We start from the raw sequence: 26974 nt of genomic DNA, 5'->3' as shown, positions 1-26974 counted from the left end.
AATATCCATAGGACTAAAACTACTATTAAATTAAAATAACTAAAACTAAAAAACTTTAATTAAAAAAGAGAGGTGGTCTCTTGGCATGGTGCCCATCACGCAGGCAGCATTCCCGCGTTGAACTGCGATTGAGATTCTTTGCGCGAGAAAGCTGCCGGCGCGAGGGTTGCCTGTTGCCTCCCTTAACCTATTGCTGAGCTCCCTGTGTAGCTCCAGCGCACCCTTACCCCACGGACCTAGAGTCTCGACGCTGAAAGCAAAGAAATGATATTGGGCGCCGAGACAGCTATATTTTGTGATCTTGAGGCGTTCCCGAGCGTCTGCCGCCGCACCCGCACATTTGGTATAGTTGCTGGTAGGTAGGACGCCGCCAGGGTATCTGTACAGGTAGAGTCCCACACCAGCGCACGGCCAGTCTTCAGATCATTGTTATTTTAATATTGCCTATTGGTCTACCCTAAATGTATAAGTAATATATAGATTTTTTGTACTGATTTGTAGTGTGCAATAAAGAATATTAATTTGTATTGTTTGACTAATTATGATTGTATATTTGTTTAAATTTTAATATCTTGACATTGTTATTTCTTTTTTGTCTATATTTTTCTTTTTTATTTGTATTGTACCTATTCATTAAATTGTCTTTTTTTATTAATTAATATAAGAAAAAATACAATTAATCATTTATCGCATCGTTAAACCGCATCACGGTTTGTATCGATGCTGCATTCCGCAATAGTTATAAATAACAATATGGATGCTTACTCTAATTTTCATATTGTACTAACACATGCCTACAAATTATTATAACAATGACATACTTAATCGCAACACCCCACAATTCAGACACAAAAACTCCGTACCTACATCGCATACATCGGACGGGCCGGCTGGCCGCGCCGCCCAGGAACCGGTCCACACGCTCTCAATACAGGATGCTTCAGATATGACATTTTTATAATTTAACATAATTTATCTGTCAGAAATGGAATGCAAATTTGACACCATACAGCCATATAATAAATCATTATAATCGTTGGAGCCGATTCCGATATTCTGATTATACAACTAGCTTATGCCCGCGACTTCGTCGGCGCGGACCTAGGTTATCGCGCGGTGGCGCCCTCTACCGGAATAAAAAGTATCCTTTGTTGATCCTTGGCGCTTAAGCTATCTCTATACCAAATTTCATCAAAATTGGTTCAGCGGTTTCGAAGTGAAAGCGTAACAGACAGACAGACAGACAGAGTTACTTTCGCATTTATAATATTAAGTAGTTATAATATAGTACACTTCAATAGAATCTGTCAATTTTCTACATATTTAAGACACCCTATCGTGGGTACACTTGATTATATATGTCCCTGTTGATGCAATTATCATCTAAAAGGAATCAAAAAAGAATAATAGTCACATCACAAAGCCTTTAGGCAGCCCGGTGTTTATATTAGTAGGCTGGAAGTGTCTACAGGATTGTCAGATTCTATTGAATTGGAGTTTATACATAATCACGATTAAGAATAACGATTTCGATGATACTTAGTATATGGGGGTATAATGTTTAGAAATCCTTATCCTTATTATTCTTAATTGACTTATTATTATTTTAGGTCACGTATACCAATAAAGTTATTTTTATCTATCTATCTATTGCTAATACTGTACAAAATCAAACTCGAAAAAAAAACATACATTTGATACGCCGCAAGAGTTCCCCTAATCGCAAAACTCTTCAAATTCATAGTAAATTACACAATCATTGCACAAACTTTCCCCCAACAACTAATCATAATACGCTTTTAATCCTACAAAGTTCCTTCACGAGTCTAATCTAGCATTTGATCTAAGGTGCGTATATTTTTAACAGCAGCCAATTATGGTCACGCAGGCTTAGGGTTCTATTTTCACTGGCCCCTGAATTAGCTGATTGGACGAGGGTTCCCTAATTAAATTAGTTAGGCCCCAGGAATTTGGGGCACTATAGCGGTGCCAGTGTGTTTTGGCCTTCCGATATTGCGTTGGATGTGTCAATGTCAAAGTCGGGAAGAAAGTTTTGCCTCCGATATTAAGGTTTTAGGGGTCCGTAGTCAAAATGACATCGATAAAAATTAACGTAGCTATAGCAGCCTAATGGTTTTACCTATGGCCTCTAACGAAGGGGCTTGTGGATTCAAATTTGGGTTCGGATATCAAAGTTTTTCATACTCATGGTCATATCTCTTTATTCCATTGACACAAATAAATTATGCACTAGAACAAGTCTTACATATTATAAAGGCACTGTTAACAAAAGGGGGGAAAATAAATTTAACTTAGTATTAAACGAAATAATCTTTTCTCAAACATGACATGAAATATTGACGTTGTGTTACAAATAATAGGCCGAGAAGTATCGCGCTGCAGGCGCTGCGGCTCAGCTGCGTGCGCGCGGTCACTCTAGCGGCCTGCAAAGAGATTTCATACAAATTTCCCGCCCTCGGCCGGCAATGCGACCGTCTTTTGTTTCAACGCTCAATGCGGCACGGCGCGCGCCCTCCGCCAGCACCACCGCCCGCAGCCGCCGCGCCAGCAGCCACACAACACGGCGACGAGACTAGCGTCCCGCCAGCTTCATTTCTTGTTTTTTTTTATTTTATTTCATGTCATGTTTGAGAAAAGCACTATACAAGCCTCGGCCGGAACGCGGACCTCCTACTTCCCGGCCTCTACAGTAATGTACTATAATTTGATGTCTAAATAATCTTCCATATATCTGTATAAATAAAAATAAATCGTAAAATGTGTTGCTAAGCGCAAAACTCGGGAACTGCTGGATCGATTTCGCTAATTCTTTTTTTGTTGTGTTCGTTACTGTCAGGAGAAGGTTTTTATGAAAGAAAATACAGAAAAAATTCAACGGGGGCGAAGCCGTGGGCAATAGCTAGTAATAATTAAAATTCTAAAATATAAAAATATAACATTAATACCCATTTCCCCTCGAACTATTCCGTCTCACTTCGTTCGAGCGCCAATAGTTCGAGGGGAAATGGGTAATTTCACCCGAGTTAGACATTCTAAACACTTTTCATTTCGATTGTGAGGAAAGTAAAATACTACAAGAACATTTTATAAAAGAGGTATACTAAGAATAAATCAATTAAAATTCCAAACAGTGTTGTAGGTATATAAATAAGTAAGCTCCTTGGTCACATCGTGCATCTAGATGGCCATGCCGAAGCGTGAACAAAAGTGTCATGCTATCATGGGCCATGGCATTATGGTGAGCAGCAAAATAGAGGAATAATTTTAAGTGTTGATTTGCTGTAATTGCGAAAAAAATAGACAAACTGTGAATTAAATGTTTTAATGTGAACCTATAAATCGTAATAAACACGTCGTTTCATGTATAGCTTTGATAGGCAGGAGTGGAGCAAGAGAGGAGAGGCCTTTGCCCAGCAGTGGGACACAAAAATAGGCTAATAAAAAGTTTATCTTCGACTCCGTGTCTAATCGTAAAAATAAAAAATAAACTTTCCACCCTAGAGATGATTCCATTAATTCCTCTCCCTTCCAGCACTATTACACAAAACTTCTTTTTGTTTCGGTTGTTAATTTCATGTTTCCTTTTAGCTCGCGTACCTAACGGTGTTGTATATTTGGCAAGTGAGTGTATAATAATTATGTTTATGTACTAATGTTAATGTCCTTCAAAGCCATAAAATAAATAATATGTTTCATTGTTTACAAATTATCTATTTATGTAGTCTTATGTATAGTAATAAAACTGTGTAGTATATCTTTGTAGCGGTCCGAGGGTCACCAACGGTGCTGGCTGAAAATCAGCGCTGGGGTGTTTATTATTAACGCTTCAGCATTATGCTGAGCCAGTGTCCTATTCACAACCGCAGTGACACATACTTTCCTACGTGTTGTCTATTTGTACTTAATACTATTGTTGTGTCTTGTGTTGTGAATAAATGTATTTTCTTTCTTTCTTTCTTTCTTTAAAACGCAATTTTCCACCCGGTTATCAACCCATGAAAATGAAACTTTCCGAACAGGAGAGATGAAAAATATCTGAGTAATTATCTGACACACGTCCTACCGGCCCTAGGAATAGAGTCATATCAGATATTTATGCACGCTTTGTTGTTGTCAGATAGATTAGATTAGATTTATTTATTAACTTTTGAAAAAATACATTATAAACACATGTCAGTTAATTACAAGAAATTCACAAAAGGATCGTCGAATGTATACAAAAAAATAAATCTTATTACAATAAATTGTCAGCCAGAATAAAAAATTAAATTTAGAATGTCAAATTCGAATTCAGTATAATAATAATAATTAAAAGCAAAACAAGAATATACTTAAAATAATTAAAATGACAAAAAACAATAAAATTAAATAAAAAATTAAAATTCACTTCACAAAACTGAAAAATGTCAACAAAACAAAAACAAGAGTACATAACAAGGTACATAAAAACAAAAATGAAATGCATATTATGATGTCAACATAAAATCTCAATGTATTCTTTTAAAGAGTACAATGACTTGTCTAAAAGAAGTTTTATTAGTGTGCGTCCAAATGTCTCATCCGAACATTCATTTTTTTATGTCCGCGGGTAGCCGATGTGGGTCTTGGGGAGTGTACAGTTTACTACGGTAAACTGTGGATTGACTGCAGCTATATTTATTAAGAAGTAATTCCAGAGATTAGAGTTAAAAATTCAAACCTAATCTTAAGCCTGGATTCTAGAAACGAATTTTAATTATTAGAAAATGAAAACCGTAAGTACGAGTATGTGCTGTATATTTTTATTCTTCTTAAAAAGATATTTCACTAGTATTAGGCTAGTGCCTTTACCATCGGCTTTACTTGTATATACCAATCTAACAATTGACTTGAAATTCCGAGATTTACTTTACCAAATTCCATGAGAATTACCGAAAATTTCGATACATGGAGAAAACCGCGGTAATTCATGTCTCTAAATTTAGCAGTTCAGAAATTTCAAGATTTAACACATTAATTACAGCAATGCCATGGAAATACTGGGAAAGATGTAATAGCTTATTTTGCTTTAGACATAGTAAAATTGGTCACAAAATAGTGTGCAGTGATGTTTACTAATGTTTCGGCGAAAACGTTTGGCAACCTGATTCATTTCGCAACTTTTTATTTCCATACTGTTTAATATTTCTGAAACTGTAAATATTTCATGATTTCTATAAAACTAACCTAACCTAACCTAAAGGGTTCTACACGATGGCCCTGAAATAAATCCTCAAATATTTACAATTTAACCCCCTTATTCATAAACGACAATCAAACCTATTTTAGTTAAAATGCCGCTAAAATTCGTTTGTCCTTATCTGTCACTTCGACATTTGTATTTGTTAGAAAGGGACAAAGCATTTGTTAGTTAACATAGGCTTGTTAAGTTTTATGAATAAGGGGGTTAGAGTTTACCTACGAAATGAAAAGTTGCGAAAAGGCAGTAACCGTTGCAGTGACATGTCTAACCAGATACAGATGTAGTGAACAATGTTTTGCGCAACGCCGCTATTTCATGATTTGGCCAGTTTAGGCAGATCATGAAATTCCTAGGCATATCATGAAACGCCCTCATAATCGGTTCTGGCACTTCGCCGGACGCTGCCGCTCGCTCGGTTCGTGCGTTGTGGTAACAATTCATACTAACCACTCCTCGCCGGAGTGGAGCCATGGTTGGCCGAGTGGTTGACCTATGGCCTCTCAAGCAGAGGATCGTGGGTTCAAACCCCGGCTCGCACCTCTGAGTTTTTCGAAATTCATGTGCGGAATTACATTTGAAATTTACCACGAGCTTTACGGTGAAGGAAAACATCGTGAGGAAACCTGCATAAAAAACCTGCGAAGCAATTCAACGGTGTGTGTGCAGTTCCCAATCCGCCAGTGGCCCGCGTGGGAACTACCGCCCATTCCTCATTCCGAGAGGAGGCCTGTGCCCTGCAGTGGGACGTATATAGGCTGGGATGATGATGGGATGATGACTCCTCGCCGCTCGTCGTACCTAAATTTCGCTCCGCTGAGCTGTTTCCACTAGAGCTGCACTGAGCGAGGATCGGTAGAGCGTTTCTATTGGTTCATGACAAACATATTACTCGTAACGCTTCCTTACAGAACTCTGGTGGAAACGCAAGCTAACCCGTATATTTTTCTACGGCCCAGAAAATGAGTTAGCTTTTAAGCTTTCGAGGGTTAAGTTGACACCCTAGACACGTAACGTTACATTATTCATGAAGGCTTCCAGGTTCTTAGGTCTAAAGTAATTCTAACACATTACACAACCCCTATTCTAGCAGTAGCTAACTATAAATAGATGAATTAGCGAGAGCTTGGAATTGCATTTTTAGTGGTTGTACGGTACGCATGAAAAGAGAATAACTTAAGTATTTCTCTTAATTAATTTAATGAAATTAATTACATACCCTTCTTAACAAATAAAATAATATTCAGTCCTTTTTGCTTCCATTCACTATCATTTAATTCTTTATCTGAGTTGTCACAAGTATTGATAATAATATTATGTAATTCGACCCATTTCCCCTCCTTGATATCTATATCTAATATTTGTTTTCTTCACTTTCTTTTATAATATTTAGAATTTGACACTGACATTATTTTGGAATTTTCTTGTTGTTTCTTTAAAAAAATATGGCTCTGTCCATCGGAGGACAATTTTGCCAGTGTCTAGTAGTTTTTGCCGTTGTACGGTAAAAAAATTCTAGAAAACGAAATATGAGAGGTAATGGTGGATGAAAGATGACAGCACGACTCCGTGAAATTTTATTATGAAATCAGGAATTTTCTTCTTCAATATTTTTTTTTTATTCGACTGGATGGCAAACGAGCAAGTGGGCAAGTGTAATTATTGTAGGTGACCTCTTTTTATGCTGATAGTACGGGAAAAGGGAAATTTCAAATATAGAATGCCTATAAAGCTGCGAATAAATAATTGTTCGTAGCTATAAACACACATCACCACTTTGTACTTAATTTGTCTAAGATACCACTACAAATCAATGTCTGTCAATTGTGTTTTTTATGGGTCCAGTGACACCGTCGCAAATTCACAGAATAATAAAATCTCTCAAGAATACCAAGAGCACCGGATTTGATGAAATAACAACTTACATAATAAAACATTGTGCTGAAATTATAAGCAACCCATTAACTTATATTTTCAATCTTATGCTTGAGAAAGGGTATTCCCGGATAAATTAAAAATCGCGGTAGTTAAACCATTGCATAAAAAGAACGACAGACAGGAAATGGGAAACTATAGACCCATAGCCCTATTGTCTATATTCTCCAAAATTGCAGAGAAATCATCTATGAACAAATTTACAACTTCATGGAAAAAGAAAACATATTAGTAAATGAACAAAATGGATTCAGGAAAGCAAGTCCACTACATTAGCAATATTTCAATTAATAGAAATGGTTACAAAATGTACGGGTACAAGAACCCCTATTAGCGCAATATACATGGACATGACGAAAGCGTTCGATTTGGTCGATCATAATATATTACTAAAAAGTTGGAACGCTATGGAATTAGAGGAGTTTCTTTAAAATTATTAGAATCGTACTTACACAATAGAATGCAATGCACTTTAATTAAAAGAATTTGTGATAGAACAAAGCAAGAAATTACCTACTACTCCGAATTTAGATCACAGCTCCATGGTGTGCCTCAAGGAAGTATCTTGGGACCCCTTCTATTTCTATTGTATATTAATGACTTGCCTGCGCATATCAATTATCCAATGTATTGTTTGCTGATGACAGCACATGCTTAATTAGAGCGTCCAACTCCGACACATATGAGAACGAAATAAATAATACACTTGCAACGATCATCGAATGGCTAGATATAAATAGATTAAAAATTAATATTGAAAAGACAAAAATTATGCAATTCCATCAATCCAGATCAAATTCAATCAATCTTAATGTAAAGTATAAAGATAGAGTTATTGAACATGTAAACGTAGTAAATTTTTAGGTATTGAAATTGATAATCATTTGAATTGGAAACCACATACCAATTCTCTATGCACCCGTATAAATAGTTTTGTTTTTGCTCTAAGAAGGCTGTCCAAAATAACAGACCAGAACACTGCACTGTTGGCATATCATGGATATGTAGGATCAATCCTTAGATATGGTATCATCTTCTGGGGTAATTCTACCAATAATCAATCAGTTTTTCTTGCACAAAAGAAATGTATCCGAGCTATTCGTGGTCTTAAGAACTCTGATACCTGCAAGCCTCATTTTAAAGAACTGAAGATATTGACTTTAGCCAGCCTATACATTTACGAAGTTGCAGTCTTTGTCAAGTCAAATCCTACGTTGTTTCCATTGCAATGTAACAACGGCTCCAGAAGTGTTCGCCATAAACATAAAATACAAATTATGAAAGGCAGAACAGCCTTGTTAAGGAAAAGTGTCCTAGGCATGGCAACAAAAATTTATAATTCGTTGTCCGAAGCCTTAAAGAGCTAGATATTAATAATTTTAAAAAACATTTGAAGGCAAGGCTAATAACTGAAGCATATTATACTATTGATGAATTTCTGATTAATAAAACCTGACATTTCAATCAATTACCTATTTGTTTTATCGTGACTCTGTTATAAAATATTATAATCATTGCTGCTGTATAGATATGATTAATTAATAATAATACTGTAATAATATATAATAATAATAATAGCACCTTGTATAATAATAATATTACTGTCATATTTAGTGTAGTTTCTGTTTTTATTTTTATTGTTTTGTATTAGATATTGTTTTAGATTTAAGTTGAAAATTTGTACGCCTTTTAGGTAGATCGCAGAGAACTTTTTCTCATCATATTGTACGACTCAATGTATTTTACCTGTGTATCACAAATAAATAATAAATAAATAAATAATAAATACTTATTTGTACAATAAAGAGTTTACATACATCCATACATATGCAATTACATGCTCTGGGTAATTTATCTATACAACGGAATAAATAGTAAGCACACCGAACTGTTAAGATTAAAAGAAGATATTAAAAAAACTCAAGCTTGTTTTGCTGCTTTTTTGTGTAATAGCAATATTGGATTGTATTTAATTTATTGAATCAGGCATTTATTTGCGGAAGTCCATATCAATGGACTTTAAAACAATTACTTTGCTCACCCACAACCTTATGATAGCTACGTCTATGTAATGCGAGTTAATACAGCTCCTACCACCATATTGTAAGAACACAAACAAATCACATAAACCCAACTGTCACTACCGCCACCACATTACGCGACTGTTTCGAACTCAAACCAGAGCATCATGGTAAACGGTTGTGTTGCTATAATGATGAACTCTGGTGGCCACAAAACAACACACACACACAACATAGCGAATCACAAAAATAATTTAGCATTATCAACACATTCTAAAGGAAAATGAACACAGAGAATGAACGATTGGAATTTCAATTCAACCAGTACCTACCACTACCATGAGTTTACAGTGACCGTATTCGATAGCGACGGCGTAAATTTATTTGTAGAGGCGCTGAACAATGAGGGCTATCGCGTATGAATTCGCCGCTAGAGGCGCTAGTGTAGCGTGGGGTCTCCGAAATGTCAAATCTCATAGTTTTTGGCTGAGCTACGCGGGTTTATTTAAAATTAGAATAATTTTGTGAATATTTTGCAATATATTAATGTCTGTGTTTTGAGACAGTTTTGTCTTTCGGAAACCTTTGTCCTCCCTTTTTTCCGAACAAAACGGGGACTATGAAGCACTGTGGCATGCTCGATATTTTTATGGTACGGTTTCAAGTGTATAAACATGGATTTTAATCTAAACTTTGTTTTCACGCCCGTAATAACAGACTTTGAAAGCCATACTTAAAAACCTCACGCAACAGTGCGCCATCTAGTGAGATGAAAAACGATAGCCCTCATTCTCCATACAAATAATTTACGCCGTCGCTATCGAGTACGGTCACTGTAAACTCATGGTAGTGGTACTTATCGTTAACGAGCAAAGCTAAGGTAAAGGCTAATGTTACTCTCATCATCGTCATCACCATCAAATCAGCCGTAAGACGTCCACTGTTGGCCATAGGCCTCCCCCATAGACATCCACTGGCTTCGGTTGGAAGCGCCCTGTATCCTTGAACCCGCGGCTTTAACCAGGTCATCCGTCCATCTCGTTGGTGGACGTCCTACGCTGCGCTTGCCGATCCGAATGTTGCTCTATTTTCATTGACGACCGGATAGCCAAGTGGTTAGAGAACCTGACTACGAAGCATGAGGTCCCGGGGTCGATCCCTGGCCGGGGAGATATTTGTACCTACTCTTATCAATAATACTAATGAACTAACTAACCTAACCAACAAAAAGTTGGAAAACCCCCGACTTTGTCACTTCAAAGTTCAATATCTCAAAAACGGCTGAACCGATTTTGATAAAACATGTATTGTCTAAAAACCATCGCTAGAAAACCTGCTTTCAATATAAAAAAAGCATTCAAATCGGTCCACCCGTTTAAGAGCTACGGTGCCACAGACAGACAGACACACATAGCGGTCAAACTTATAACACCCCTCTTTTTGCGTCGGGGGTTAAAAAAAAAATAATTAAATTAATAAATTATTAAATAATACTAATGTTTGTTCTCGGGTCTAATAACTATTTAAGTATGGATAATATATATTTAAGTATGTATTTTGAACATGAAACTACCGTGAGACTCACTCAAATTAAATATAATGACCCGGATAACTCACGTCTTAAATCGAGTTCGGCTGCTGCAACACGCAACACGCGCGTGTTGCAGCAGCCGCTGAGTCGCGTTGCTCCGAAGACGAAGGGCTACGGATTAGCCCGAAACATGTCGAGCTAAACTCGATTTAAGACGTGAGTTATCCGGGTAATTATATTTAATAAGTATGTATTTATCTACTTTATAATATAAGTATGTTTATCCGTTGCGTAGTATCCATAGAACAAGCTTTGCTTAGTTTGGGACTAGGTTGTAATATAAGGAGATGAGGTGGGAGGTGGTCAATAAAACGATATCTGTAGTTGTGCGTAAAGAGAACGAGAACCCTTTTTATTAAGTAAACCTTAGATTATATACATCATGATTGTCGCTGACACAAGCAATATGCGTTTATGTAGCAGTAAACTATTGTGTTACTGCTAAACACTGAGCTACTGCTGCTGTGGCCAATTGCCATACTACAAAGTCAATTGGTGTCAATAAAGTCCCATGATATTTATTTATTCAACCTGCCCACCCCATTTTTGCAAATTGTCGTGAACGTAAGCAATGCCATGGTACTAGGAGATAAACTGTTCCCAATATCAATTTCGCTGGCGCTGCCGGCTGCGAACCAAGTTCCAACACATGATACTTTCGCCAAGAATTGACTGGGCGTTGTGGTGCAAGGGATACGCTGTCTTCTACTATTTTTAACCCCCGACGCAAAAAGAGGGGTGTTATAAGTTTGACCGCTATGTGTGTCTGTCTGTCTGTGGCACCGTAGCTCTTAAACGGGTGGACCGATTTGAATTCGGTTTTTTAATTTTAAAGCTGGTTTTCTAGCGATGGTTCTTAGGTATGTTTTATCAAAATCGGTTTAGCCGTTATAGAGATATTGAACTTTGAAGTGACAAAGCCGGGGGTTTTCCAGCTTTTTGTTAGGTTAGATTAGGTTATATATAAATTGACTTCTACAATTTGCAGGTTTCAAGTGTGTCTCAACATCAGATACCCGAATAAACTTTTTTATCCGAAAACTAACACACATTTGTATAGCAGAAACTGTTTTAGAATGGCAATACGATTATTTGGATGACCGTAAAAGTAACAAAAAATTTGGATTGGTTTTTGGAATCTTTTTGTATTTTTTTTATTTCAATTCCAAATTTTTACTTTTACGGTCATCCCGTAAAACCTAAATTAAAAATACAAAATGAAATATAAATGCACAGAAAAAAACAGAAAAATAAGACCAGCACTGGGAATCGAACCCAGGTCCTCGGCATTCCGTGCCGCGTGCTATACGGCTACACCACTGCTGGATAGCACGCGGCACGGAATGCCGAGGACCTGGGTTCGATTCCCAGTGCTGGTCTTATTTTTCTGGTTTTTTCTGTGCATTAATATTTCAGCATAAAATAATTCTATTCTATTCTATTCTATTCAGTTTGTATTTTCAAAAAAAATTGGAGTTGAAATAAAAAACACAAAAAGACTCCAAAAAGTAATCTTAATGCAGTTAGACTTGCCTAACTAGACAATCTGTCAAATGTAAAAAGAGTGGGCGACAGCCTGTTTCCTTTAACCGGTGACATTAAAACGTTCTGACATGATTTTAGTTTTGTTTTTTATTTTATTTTTTATGCGACTGGATGGCAAACGAGCAAGTGGGTCTCCACTAAGAGATCACCACCGTCCATAAGCATCTGCAACACCAGGGTTATTGCAGATTTGTTGCCGACCTAGAGGCCTAAGATGGAATACCTCAAGTGCCAGTAATTTCACCGGCTCATATTAATTTTAAGACCCACCTGTTGAGAGAGGGACAGAGGTCATTGAGTATAGCACTGAGTATCTCTAGCCACGGTTACGTATTTCGAGCAGCATACGATATAAACATTTTCGAGTTAGTCGATCATTTAAATCGCTGATGCTCATAACTTACGTCTTCCGATAGCGACTCCAGTAAATGTGCGCACGTAAGAGAATCACTTCCGAATCAATGTAGCATTTTATCAGTAGCCTCCGGATTGGGGCCGTGACATATGTTTATTGTATGAAGCGATTCATACAAGGGTTTATATTATTATGATGGGGGAACACAAGCAGGCGGGGGTTAGTATCAAAGCGACTGAATCTACAAAATTACACTGCAAAGAAACTCGCTTTGACGTAAAATACCACATCGAAATCGGATTATCTATTTGAGAGCAACAGTGCCACAGACAGAAGATAGGCAGTCATTGGCGTCATACTTTTCTTTTGTAAGAGGATTATGAAATAAACTTATTATTATAATATCCCTCTTTTTGTGTCGGTCTTAAGAAATTAAACACAATAAGGTTACTGTATTTTTGAAGTCTTGCTCAGCGCCGTTTTCTTCTGTTGGATTTCCCTTCGTAGCAAATTAATTCAGTTTCTCTAAGATTTCGTTTACACGCTCATTCTAGTGTCATTTTAGTCCATCATACTGGGTTTTTGTCACGCACATCGGATTGACGAATGGATTTAAAACGCCCTCGTGTACTACAAGAGAGAGCTTAAATTTTCATCAGTTCGGACTATCAGTCCGTTGATTCGTGAATGTTACACGATAATTCTGAACTGTAACCGAAGTCTTCTGCCTTTACTATACTTTATGAGACGCTTTATCAGGGATCTGGGCTTCTATGCCATGCCCATTGCTTAGTACCCATGACACAAGCTTTGCTAAGCTTACTTTGGAACTAGGTCAATTGGTGTGAATTATCCCGTGATATTTATTTATTCTTATTTATGCCTTATTGGTTTTATCATACTCCATGTTCATTTTGTTATTAATTTACAAAGTTATGCATTTCAACTACTTCTAGAAACATGACTTTATTTTAATTCCACTGACATAACGGATTCTTAAAAATAAACATAATCTCAACCATTATTTTCTGTACAAACAACTTAGAATTATCCCTTGCCTACTTTGCGAATCCAAATAAGAAATCACTGGGGATTTTATTGGATTAGGCTCTAAATCCATTGATAGAAATAATTGACCTACTTTGAAACGGGACTGATGGTACGCCTGTTCTAGTGGATTTACAAATGGTGGCGGTAGGGTAAAAAATAAAATATACTTAAACCGATTTGTAGTAAAGCCACGGTAGCGCTGTAGTGCCCATGGATTTTCACGCAGAAGATCATGAGTTCAAATCCTGGTATGCACCTCTGCATTCATTCGGAATTCATGCGCGTTTGTCTTTTAACATAAGCATTACGGCGGCGGAAAATCTTGAGATCCCGCCTCCTCCTTTGAAGCAATTCAATTGCGTGTATAGGGTTCCAATTCGCACTGTTTTTTTTTGGGAATTACAGTTATAGTCCTCTACTTCTGCATGGAGGCTTGCGTCCTGCAGTGGGATATATTATACGGAGATGCTGACGACGATGATGATGATGTGTATCTTACTTCGTTTTCCGAGATGTAGTTTGAACCCAAAAACATGCTTGTTTTAAGAGTGATCTTCTGTACCATTGTACCTCATTCAAAATTTACGGCCGACCAAGAATTGTTTTTCTTCTCCTAGCTGTTGGCAGTGACTTTGTCTCCAAATGATTCGTTTATCATGCGCCCGCAGGAACTATACATTTTTATAGGATTAATCTATCCCACGATCTTATTAAGGTCTCTTTTTATCTATAACCAAATCATGATCACGATCGTATAACAAAGAACAAACAAAATAAATAAATAAATATCACGGGACAATTAACACCAATTGACCTAGTCTCAAACTAGGCAAAGCTTATACTACGAGTGCTAGAAAATGGATAAACAAAAACATCCTTATAAAGATAAATACATACGTATTAAACGACTAAGACTCGAGAGCGAACATAAATGCGATCAAACCCGGGATCTCATGTTTCGTAGTCAGGTTCAAAACACTGGACTTTACATACAGTCATCGAAGTAAACAAGGAAACATGCTCACTTTCGCATTTATAATATAGTAGTATTTCAGGTTAACCCTGCGAAAGATAAAGCCATGTTTACTTTTTAAAGACGGACGGCCGACGAACAAAGAACGCCACGGAAATATCCGATTGAAAGCCGTCCGAGTTCTAATAACGTCCCTAAAGACACTTACCCGACTTAAAAATCCACAGCCAAAACACAACCTTAAATCGAAAACTGTAAGTTTCACTCTAAACTGCTATTCTTCACTACCTAGGTTCAATTTAGGAACCGTAGCAAAATTTTAACCCTATCGCTGCTATGCAATGTCTGAATTTGCTTGACATAGTTCTGTCATCCCGCTCTACAGTATTTGTCTGAGGATGATCTTTAGGGCCACCGGTTACGGTTGGATTTTGTGTGGACCACCAATTCAAATTTAACTCTTCTCTAGCCACATCTGTTGCTCACTGCCGCAGCAGGCTGAAAGTGTCTAATTACAGAAATGATGGCTTATTGTTACGTTCTGCCGCTATATAATACAGTGTAACCGCAAAATGGACGTTGCGGTCTTGAATTTAATAACTTTGACCGAGGCCGTATTATTTAATTTAACTTTCATTGCTCTGTTGCACGGAGGGAAAGAAAGCCACTTTTTACAAAGTTTGGTTGGAAATTTTTAAGAGAAACGTTAATTTGCTTTGCAGGTTGTTGAAAGATTTGTGGTAAATCTGAACAGGAAACGAACCATTAGCAATTAGGATCTCTTAACACTATAGGATTTTTTTAAACACCATGTGCGTTTACATACGTAGGTATTTTTAGGTGTATGTTTTTATCAAATATCCATTTAAGGGTTCATATAAGACTAGTTTATACCACTTTGACATACCTAAAAACCCCACATACCATATCAAAAGACCACACTCACGTGCTAAAGTGTTACGCAAACAAATAAAACCTAACAGGGTATCACATAAAACGTTCTCCCGTTCTGACATTATTAGCTGTCAGTTATGTCAGAACGCCGAGGTGCTGCGTTTGACAGTTAGCAAACGAATTTTGTTTGCGCGTTTTCTTGTAAAAGCGTGCGTTGTTGACGTGTTTGCAAAGGGAAAGGAAGTAAAATCAATTCGACTGTATTTTCCGTAATTTATTGAATCAGGTGTTACTTTGTGGGGACTATATAAAAAAATACTTTGCTCACTCGCGACCGTACTATAGCTACACGTCTATGCAACCAATGTGTGTTTATACAGCTCCTAGACCTGTAAGAACACACAAATCATAGAAACCCTACTATCACCACCACCACACTAAACTGACGCGTTTCAAACTCAACCAGTGTCTTCGGAGATAAAATCTAGTGTAACTGCTTTGGTTCTTAGCTACGTTTAATCAAAATCCGAGCAGCCATTTTTCAAAGTCAAAGTCAAAGTCAAAATATCTTTATTCAATTTAGCCACAACAAGCACTTATGAATGTCAAAAAAAAATCTACCACTTTTGAGATTAACATTACACTGTAGTAATTACAAGCCTTGAGTTTCTCAAGCAATCATCACACATGTAACGGTGCTGATCTATACTTTTTGCAATGCAATGGTAGGCTTGTTGGCATCTCCGGTTGGTTTAAAGCTCTGTACACGTCATTTCCATACGTGGACAGGTTTCCAACGGCTGCACAGATACGTTGACGAGTGAATACGAATGCTAACGGGATGCGGGATGGAATAATCAAATATGTACCGTGAGCAGCAAAAGTCTATGAGTGGTTGTAATCGGTTGTAGGTGTATGGAGGTCTTAATTTATTCAACAGTGGACGTGGTGGCCTAGTATTTTGACTTATTTTGCTTCAAGCAGAGGGTCTTGGGTTCGAACCTCTTTATATTATGGAAAACAAAAACATCGTGAAAAAATCTGCACACACTGACGACGAATTTGATGGCGTGTGTGAAGTTCCCAATCCGCACTGAGCCCGCGTGGAAACTACGGCCCGAGCCGTTTCATCCTGACTGGAGGCATACGCCCTGCAGTTGGTGTATCAGGCTGAGATGATGATGTTGATAATAAGAAACGAACCAAGTGTCAGAAATAAAACAAGTCTGACAAAATGTCGCTAATACAGCTGAAGGTGGTAGGACCTTGTGCAAGGTCTGCCCGGATTGCTACCACCATCTTTCTCGCTAATCCTGCCGTGAAGCAGCACTGCTTGCACTGTTGTGTTTCGGCGTAGAGAGTAAGATAGCCGGTGAAATTACTGGCACGTGAAGTATCCCATCTTAGGCCTCTAGGTTGGTAACATGTCTGCAATACCCCTGGTGTTGCAGATGTTTATGGGCGGTGGTGATCTCTTACCATCAGGAGACCCACCTACCCGTTTGCCATCCAGTCGAATAAAAAAAATTTATTCCTAGTTTTAGGAATAATTTTTTAGGCTAATAGTTGACTGCATTTTGGATGTTCATCGGACTCGCAGTACAACACACACTCGCACATCATCACACATGAGTTCACACAATGATCGAGCGTTACTGCGAATGTATTGTAGTATTTAGATTTAGTATGAAACGTTCGTATTGTTCACACACTATAAGTAAATTAATCAAAATGTTCCCAACGCTCATTGTTTCGGCAAATGGAAACTTTTCATTACTATTACTTAGCTTGAGTTTAAGTTTGAGACCGGCGAGCGAAGGTTCGTGTTTACAAGTTGAACTTAACGTAGTTACTTGCTTTAATATCAAGTCTAGTTCAAAAGCCGTAATATAATTGTTGCTAATATTTGCAGACAAATATAAAGACTCTTTCTTACAAACTTAAAAATAATTAGGTTATTATGTTTTCTTCTGATACTTCTTGGTAAGTATTATTGTCATTGAAACTGAATGATGAACAACTGGGGACTTTTTTCTAAGTTTTCATTAGCAGATCATTATAACATTTATTTTTAAAAGATTTCCAGCTTTTTAGGGTTCAGACTAGCGTTTCATTTACGCGTATAAATTCGTTTCGAAAGAGATCTTTCTGTAATAATTTTTTCACAATGGTTCTATTAGAACACTCTACACAGTTAGCCTGTGGTGAATATTAGAGCGATACATACCTCGAAAACTTCTCTAGTGGCAGAAAACGGTAGCACAGCCACTCCAACTAGTAAGTCTGCGACGGCCAGCGATACAATGAACAGATTCGTGACACTGCGCAACTTCGAGGAACACAGGACCGCAGCGATCACCAGGCAGTTTCCTGAAACAAGTAACCCTTTGTCACTTTCTTAGGCAATCACATTTTGTTTTTTACGGGTAGATAGGATTTTTATAGGTGTTCATTTAATAAGCGAAAACCTAAAAGTAGTTGGTTTTAAATGAATTGAATCGATAACACTATATAATTTTAAAGCAGGTTGTATTTTATTAAACTCTTTGTTTCACAGTGGCCAGTCTAAAAGTTATAAACGCAGCGTACACCAATTAAACATTTTAGCAAGGTTGCATACCAGCTAAGTATTTTAGATAATACTGGCCGTTTTTCTGTCATTTTCATTAGAGAGCCGGTAGAATTAGAAATTGAGTAGAATTACTGACATAACAAAATAAATGAATATTGTTTTTAAATAATTAAAGAAAATATTAATAACTGCAATGAATTTACTTACCTATTATAAAATAAAGACTTGTTTTTTTTTTTTGTATAATTTTGTTGTTTTTGTAGGTCCGTGTGGATTGCTACCAAAATCTTAACATGCTTGTCCTGCGGCTAGGGTACGCTTAAGGTAAAGGAAAGTAAGTAGAGATGCACAGAATCGATCAGTCATATTAGTACTTAAGTCTATATCACTGTATGTAGTTGGATGGACGAGAGGGGCAAGGTGAGGTGGTACGGCGGGTAACTAATACGAGTACGTTACGATTGAAAATGAAAATGAAAATGAAATGATTTATTTTGCTGGAACATCACAGGTGTTACTTGTACATGTTATGTTATGTTATGATTGGTTGTGGTTTGGACGTCATACCCGCCTTAATCTGTCATCTCCCAGGATAACAGGATCAAAGGAATTTGGGCACAAATTTGTGCCTCTGGGAGAGGACAGGTTAATAGAAACGCATCATTTACTCAATGATGCGATCCAACGTGGCGTGTAACACAGCGGTGCGTGGTATCATAGCAACAAGATTTCTAATGGTTTGCCAATTTTTTTACATGACGTCAGTAATGAGAAGTATGGCTAAGCTTGCTCGCTCTAACCTACGAGGATTTGCATTCAAAGACATATTGAACTCACGCTTCTCTGGCTCTCCAGGTAGCCTAACAAAAATGTTTTCTCCACGATACTGAAATATAGTCTAGTCGAGATCTATATTATGTACAAACAAGTTTATTATATTTTCATTTTTTTGTATTATCTTAGTAAGTGTGTAAACATCAAGTTAATCGCAGCAAAAAATATACTTTTTTTTTACATAAATTTAATTATTTTCAGGTTGCATCACAGCTGCTCGAACAAAACGACCTTCAAAGAATCAAGCAAGGCTGTAAAAGCACACAGCAACACCCTTAATCAAAAATACGCTCACAAAAAGGAAAATAAACGCGCGACTACAGTCATTTTACAAAATTTGAATCGAATGAGCAATTCGCACGTAATGAAGTTGAATCGACGGATTTTCTTTTCCATACAATTCTCGGCATGGATAACAAGAAAATAAAACGGTAGATAGAGAAGGCGAAATAATTTATTTATCGGGTGCCTGGAAGGAGCTAGACTATTATAAATTCTTCAACACGCATAAATTCATTACGTTGGGATCGGGAGATATTGTCGCGAAAGGTACGTTTGTCAGGGTTGCCTTGAGATTTGCTGTTCTGTGAATTAGTGGAAGGGTTAAGGGAATTAGAAGCTTAAGGACTGTAAAACACAGTTACCCGGATTGTGCCTTCTTGCATTTCTTAATAGGTTTGTTTTTCTCAGAAGGAGCATCTTTTCAAATTGATAATTTTCTCACAAAATCCCTTATAGTATTCGGTTTTCATTGTAATATAAAATTCGCTATGAAACGATAAGGCCGCAGGGCCACCTATCGCTGCGTTTCTCCCAGAGACGTGCGAAGAAACCAATAGAAACACAATTCATTTAAGTTTCCTCAATCCGCTCAGCTGTTTCCACCACTGCTGAGCGAGGATAGGTAAATGAAGCGTTTCTATTGATTCACGAAATAGAACATTACTGCAGAGGCCGGGAAAGAAAGGCTTGCAGGCCAAGTATGTATAGACGGCCGAGCGAAGCGAGTCCGGATAGGTATACGAGGCTGGCATGTTCTTTCACGCCGAGGCTAGTATAGTGCTTTTCTCAAACATGCACTAAAAGAAATAAAAACTTTTAGAAATCAATGTTTTAGTCGTAAGACAACTAAAATTGTACCAGACTCAAATTATAACTTCCATCTATACATATAATTGTTTATTTCATTCTAACATGATTTTTTAAAACGTTAAAATAATCCTAATAAAATCAAATTGCTATAAAACATGTAGATATAACGGACTGCAACAATAAAAAATCACTTTTCTAAACGAAACTTTTGAAATGACAATGCTTGCAGAGGCTAAAGCTCAAGTCCAGTCAATCAAAAAAAAGAAAAAGACTATGACACTTGTCAATTTTCCCGGCAAATTTTTATTTATTGTGTTTACTGTTCAGCTTTTAGGGCCATTATACACGACCTGCAGCCCATTTAATCAGCTACATTAATACTTTATTATTAAAATTAAATTGTAATTTGACGTAAAACGCGTCGGTAATATTTACATATAGAATATTCATAGTCCTGTGAATTTATTTAGTAACTAATAAATGAACCATAGAAATTCAGATTATTAATTTCAAGTCGTGTATAATGGCCTTTATATTTGACGTTTTGCATTGAAACAAAAGACTGTTGTCTTTCAGGCCTAGGCCTGCAACGGTATATTTTGAAGCCTGTTTTATGGAACACAACATAAACATTACATAGCATGTTTGAGAAAAACACATTCTTCGCAACACATCCTCGCACATGGTGGAAACGCAGCCCATTGCTTGACTTGGAATATTTCTAAGTACCTGTGTTTTCTGTACCGCTTATAGTGTTCAATATCAATAGTCAATGAAATCACATCTGAATATTCGGAGTTTTTCGTTGTCCAATTGTTTGTACTGACCTAATGAACTAGACTACTTCTTGAAGGCCTGGCCCTTGTAAGCAGTGGACAGAGAGCAGTGGAAGTATCGGGGGAGGCCTTTGCTCAGCAGTGGGACAGAATAACGAACGAGTTCGGAACGAGGAGATCCGAGAGAGAACTAAAGTCATCGACATAGCTCACCGGATAAGCAAACTGAAGTGGCAGTGGGCCGGCTATATCAGCCGAAGAACCGATAACCGCTGGGGTAAACGAGTTCTTGAGTGGAGACCGCGGATCGGCAAGCGTGGCGTGAGACGCCCTCATATTAGGTGGAGCGACGATCTTCGCAGGGTAGCTGGCAGTAACTGGATGAGAGTGGCTGAGGATCGTGCTCAGTGGCGTGCAATTGGAGAGGCCTATGACCAGCAGTGTACTAAGATAGACCGATGATGATGATGATGGGACAGAATAGGCTAACAACAATAATAATAATAATAAGGCGGTACTTCTGGACACGGCACGCATCGTCCGGAGGTTCCTCACTCTGCGGCCCTGGCCACCGGTAGCTTGGGCCCTGCCCCGTTACCGGCAAACTACTTAGGATAGGTTTTTATAATATTTTTATTTTGTATGTACTTTTCTGTATTTTACTTTTTATAACTATTATAAAAACCTAAACCTAACAATGAAAAAAAAATAAAGAACATAATAATAATATTGTTTGTAGATAAATAAGTATTGGCAACGGCAATATTTCTAAAATTCAAAATAAACGACACTCTCCTTTAGCATCGAGCAACAAGTGATCGACAAACACACAAAGCAGCGCACCGTAAAAGTTTATATTGAATTATGATAGCGGAAGCTACTCTAAAGTTATACTGAGAGTTGAGAGTTAGGAGTTGGGAGCGAATGGTAATTTTTATTGAAGAACCTGCCTGGGTGGTCTTGAGCTAACTTTGTTAAGATGTCGATTCATTGGGTTGGCAATCCGATTTACTTTACATTGTATAACGATAATCTTGACTTATTTGCCTTTTGGAGCTTAGAGTGACGCATCGAGATATGATACGCACGTTGCACGAAATACGAAATTTCGCTAAAGTAGTAGACCTGCACTGATATCTGACACAGTAAAGCGTGCACAAATATCTGGTACGAGTCTATTATAGGTCGGTAGGAAGTGTCCGGTATTTTTGCATGCTCCGCTGTGATAGATATTAAAATGCAGGAGATTGTATTATATGCACCAAATGGTGGATCCCAAGGTCTCAACTGCTATGCAAGACAAGAAGCTCAGAGAGCAGAGTTACAGAGCAAAGCAAAGTTACAGATGTCGGAAAACCACACTTTTCAGGTCTTAACTGTCTGGGGGCAGGGCTGGTAGCCTAACATGACATGACTTGAGGGCTAGAATGGTCTTGAAGTTGAGGCCTTGGGAAAAAAAGCGAAGAGGAAGACCAACGCGATAAAGTCAAGGAAGATACTAATTGCAGATACTAATGGGATACAGGCGGCACAGAACAGAGGAAAATGGAGGAATCAGAAGAAGGCCTACGCCAAGATGGTTGAAAAAGGCTAAGAAAAGAAGAAACTGGAACAAATGATCTTTTGCTTGGATGTTCTTCGTGCAATGTACCTAAATGAAATAAACGATGTTATTTTCGGGGTTTAATAAAATTAACATGACATTGACCGCATTTTAACATCTAGCTGAGCTCGACAAATGGAAGAAACTCGCGGGAAAGAGGAGTGGGTGGCGGAGGCGTCTAGTAGATGGACGTCAAGCCCTCAACCAAGCTTGATTCCAGGCTTTAGCGTGCAAAAGAACCAGAGCACGTGAAATCATCCCTTCAAACTCGATTGCTTTCTTATACCAGTTGTGTGGTCAGAGATGCCGCTCTTGTATAGGCTTGTTCAGTCACCAAGAAAGTGCCACTGATACAATGCCTGAATCATCTGCCACAGATGAGGCTTTTGATAAAGTAAAATTAAAAAAATCCAGTGACCGCAACCAGTAACGGCTAGTGCATAGATGTTTATGTAGTTGTTTTAGTTTGTCAGTGTGTCAGTACATTCTGCAAGCATCTTAAACGGTTATGTAAATCTCAACCTGGCCGTATCACCTGCCATACGCCCGCGCAAACGGCCAACTTTTGATTTATTCAAAACTTTTTCAATATTTCCAAGAAAGCTGTCGTCGACATCTGTTGAGAATACTTTACACAAGTTAAAGTTCTTAAAAAAGATTCTACTCTGATACGAAAAGCTGGCCAAGAGGGAATCGGACTCCCACTCGGCTAGCTCCGTAGCATTATAAAAAAAAATGTAACTTTCTTATATGCGTGGTCTACCAGCGAGATAGAATAGAATAGAATAAGCCTTTACGGCTTTTTCCGTTTCGGAATTCCGTAAATACATCATATACATACGTTTATTTCAATTCCGAACGCACAGGCCACCATAAGGAAATCCGAATCGAAGAAAACTTCGGACGGAAAACTCCTGTATGTATGTAGTAGGGCCATAGATTTGTATGGATTTACTGCGTTCGAAATCCGGAATCAACGAAGAACAGAATTTCGAGTGTTTGTGGCGGCCCTTAAAGCCGCGGGTTCACGGTGGATGCCGGCCGCTCCCAACCGAAGCACAGTGGACGTCCTACGGCTGATATGATTTTTGAGTTTTTCAGAATGTACGTGCGAATATACATCTGTAATTTTACCATGATTTTTGTCAAGGAAAATGTCACGAGGAAACCTGTGTACACTAGCGAAGCCATTCTATGGTGTGAACACAGCGATACACGGATTCCGTTATTCTGAATTTGTAGCACGGAACCCTAAAAATTACCGTGCAAGATAAACAGTAAAAATGAAAAAACAATTACATGAATTTAAGCATTTATGGTCATTGTTATTCTGTCGCCACTTATTGGTGGGTTACGTAAACAAAAAACATGCATCTACGCAGGCCGTAGCTGTGCTACGAAGTGCTACGGCGTAGCCCGTAGCTCATTTTGATCAAGCAATATTTCAACAGAGCATAGAAGGTCGCGGATCGTGGATCGGCAACGTAGGACGTCCACCGACGAGTTGGACGGATAACCTGGTTAATGCCGCGGCTTCGCGGTGGATGCAGGCCGCTTTCAACCGAAGCAACTGTAGGTCTATATGGGAGGACTATGTCCAATAGCGGACGTCCTATAGCTCGATCCAATATAGATAGTCGATTTTGAACATGAAACTACCGTGAGCCTCACTCATATTAAATATATTAGACTCGGATTCGACGCACTATATCAGATTTGATAGAGTATCTGTACTTGCGAGAGAGAAATTTTTCATTCCGCGGAAAGTGCGTGAAGCCATCGAGATTAGTCGTCGTCCGAATTTTAACCGGGATTGTGGTTGGACGGTACCTCCGAGTTGGAAAACGGTGTTAAATACTCGTGCTGCGTCATCGGTGTGTGTGAACGTACCTTTACAGAGCGATGTTGTTAGTGTTGTGTGCTACCCTACATTTGACAGTTGTAATGATGATGAAAAGGTGGGTAGTTGTGTGCCGGTGTCAGTTTCGTCGGGTAGTCGCGCGAGCAGAGCGGCGGCGCGCAGTGCGCGTGTTGCAGCAGCCGCTGAGTCGCGTTGGTCCGAAGACGAAGGGCTACGGATTAGCCCGAAACATGTCGAGCTAAACTCGATTTAAGACGTGTGTTATCCGGGTCAATATATTTAATACTAGCTGTTGCCGGCGGCTTCGCCTCGTGGTTTTTTTCCATAAAAACCTTCTCCTTATAGTAACGAACACAACAAAAAAAGAATTAGCGAAATCGGACCAGCCGTTCCCGAGTTTTGCGCTTAGCAACACATTTTACGATTCATTTTTATTTATATTGTTACGTTCGTGGGGTGGGTTCGTGATTGAAAAGCACTTTTAACACCGATGAATAAGAGTAGGATTTATTTTCACACTGTTACTTAACTTTACAAAACACTTAAAAACAGTTCACAGTAATTTCGCACTCTAAAACTCGCTTACAAGTCGCTTTGATTCTCTTCGATGTTTATCGCTCCGTATCGCATTCGAAACTGTCTCCGCCGCAACCTCGCCCGGCTTATATACCCCCGGTGAATCGGTCCACAAAGTTCGAGAACAGTCCAGCTAGGACGTCATACCTACATCTCGAATGTTCCGGAAACGAGTAGAGTGTCTGTCTCTTTCATGTGCTATCTCTCTCACACAGTTACTAGAATATTCCGGAAACAGGATCATCAGTCTGTTTCTCTCACACATATAGGCTATCCTTGTCACACACCTTCTCGCATGTTCTCAGTATAGCTGTCTCTTTCTAATCGTGCTATCTCTTTCACTCCTGGTATAAACGCACAAACTCTCAAGTGCACAAGGAGTACTATAAGGATTTAAAGCGTTTGGTTACCTGTGCTATATTTAATGAGAAGCGTGCGTATTTTTCACACAGGATAAACCGTTGTGCTAATAACTCTAAAGTTCTGTGGAAAAATCTTAAGAATGATGTTTTTATTAGTAATGAGAAGCAATTGCCTAAACATTTTAATGACCCTAATACTATTAATGAACACTTTCTAAATCTACCTAGTAGCAATGAAATCTCAATCAGTCAACTTACATTTTACGAATTTAACTCTTTTGGGTCCTCCACATTTACACTGAAGTCAGTCACAGAGGAACTAGTTCTTAAAATTATTCAGAGCCTAAAGTCTAATGCTCAGGGCGTTGATGAAATAGCTTTGAACATGATTCTCCTCACTTTACCTCGTACCCTAGGAGTCATAACTGCGATGATGAATTTATCGATAAAAACCCAATCATTTCCAGATGCTTGGAAAGTTTCTGTGGTACGTCCTATTCCTAAAATTCCTAATCCAGTATACGTAAAAGACCTACGACCGATTAGTATATTACCTTGCCTTTCTAAAGTACTTGAGAGAATAGTTTGTCAACAGTTAACTGACTACTTGGAGTTTACTGAGATTCTACCGGTGGTTCAATCGGGCTTTCGTAAGCACCGAAGCACGGCAACTGCCTTACTCGACGTAACAGACGATATTTTAACTGCTCAGGACAGGGGCCGTGGTACGATACTCACACTGTTGGATTTTTCGAGGGCGTTCGATACCATCAATATATCCTTACTGCTGTCAAAAATGACTTATTATGGATTTGAGCCTAACACCGTTAAATGGTTTGCTAGCTATCTCGGTAATCGAAGCCAGCTTGTGGAAATCCAGGGACCTAATGGTGGGAGTTGCAAGTCGGATATCCATCCCGTACCCAGAGGTGTTCCACAGGGCTCAATTTTGGGTCCTATTCTTTTATTCTGTACAGTTGTGATATCACGCAAGTCATTAAACATTGTCAATATCATATTTATGCAGATGACTTGCAATTATATATTTCGTGTGATGTAAACAGCATAAAATCAGAGGTTGAAAAACTTAATGAGGATCTTGAAAACATTTCTAGGTGGTCATTTTTAAATTCTCTTGCATTAAATCCTACTAAATCTAAATACTTATTACTAGGCACAAAAAAACAAATAGATGAATTATCAAAAAGCAATTTCACAGTACACATAAATCATAATTGCCTTGAACGCGTAGAAAAAGCTCGAAACTTGGGAATTTTAATGGACGAGCAGTTACGGTTTGAAGATTATATACTTAGCACAGTTCGTAACTGCTTCTATAGGCTTAAAATCCTTTACAGAATTCGTGATTTTATTGATATTGAGCTTAGAGTGCGGTTATGTGAGGCACTTGTGCTCTCTAAACTAAATTATTGTGACACTGTGTACGGGCCTCGCCTTCTGGCACGGACCCATAGCTGGTTCAGAGGGTTCAAAACGCCTGCGCGCGTTTTTGCTTCCATATACCGCCACGTGCGCATGTATCACCATATTTAAATCAAAATAGGATTCTGAATATGTACTCCCGCCAAAAATTACATTTAGCTTGCCTTATGTTTGGCATTATGAAGCAACAGTCGCCCTCGTACCTTTACAGTAAGCTAGCCTGGGCACGTAACGCAAGATCGCCCCAAGTTA

General features: G+C 38.3%; 1 protein-coding gene across 1 annotated transcript in view; it reads right to left on the bottom strand.

The window, feature by feature from the left end:
- The window catches only part of Oamb (Octopamine receptor in mushroom bodies), a 182182-nt gene that overhangs the window by 44218 nt on the left and 110990 nt on the right, over positions 1–26974 (bottom strand). The window contains exon 3 of the mRNA XM_074107037.1: positions 17831–17973. Within this exon, the coding sequence (XP_073963138.1) occupies positions 17831–17973 (143 nt within the window). The remainder of the gene's footprint in view (positions 1–17830; positions 17974–26974) is intronic.

This window comes from Choristoneura fumiferana, chromosome 25 (genome assembly GCF_025370935.1).
Source record: "Choristoneura fumiferana chromosome 25, NRCan_CFum_1, whole genome shotgun sequence".
NCBI classification, from domain to species: Eukaryota; Metazoa; Arthropoda; class Insecta; order Lepidoptera; family Tortricidae; genus Choristoneura; species Choristoneura fumiferana.
This window is presented reverse-complemented; position numbering and strand designations above follow the sequence as displayed.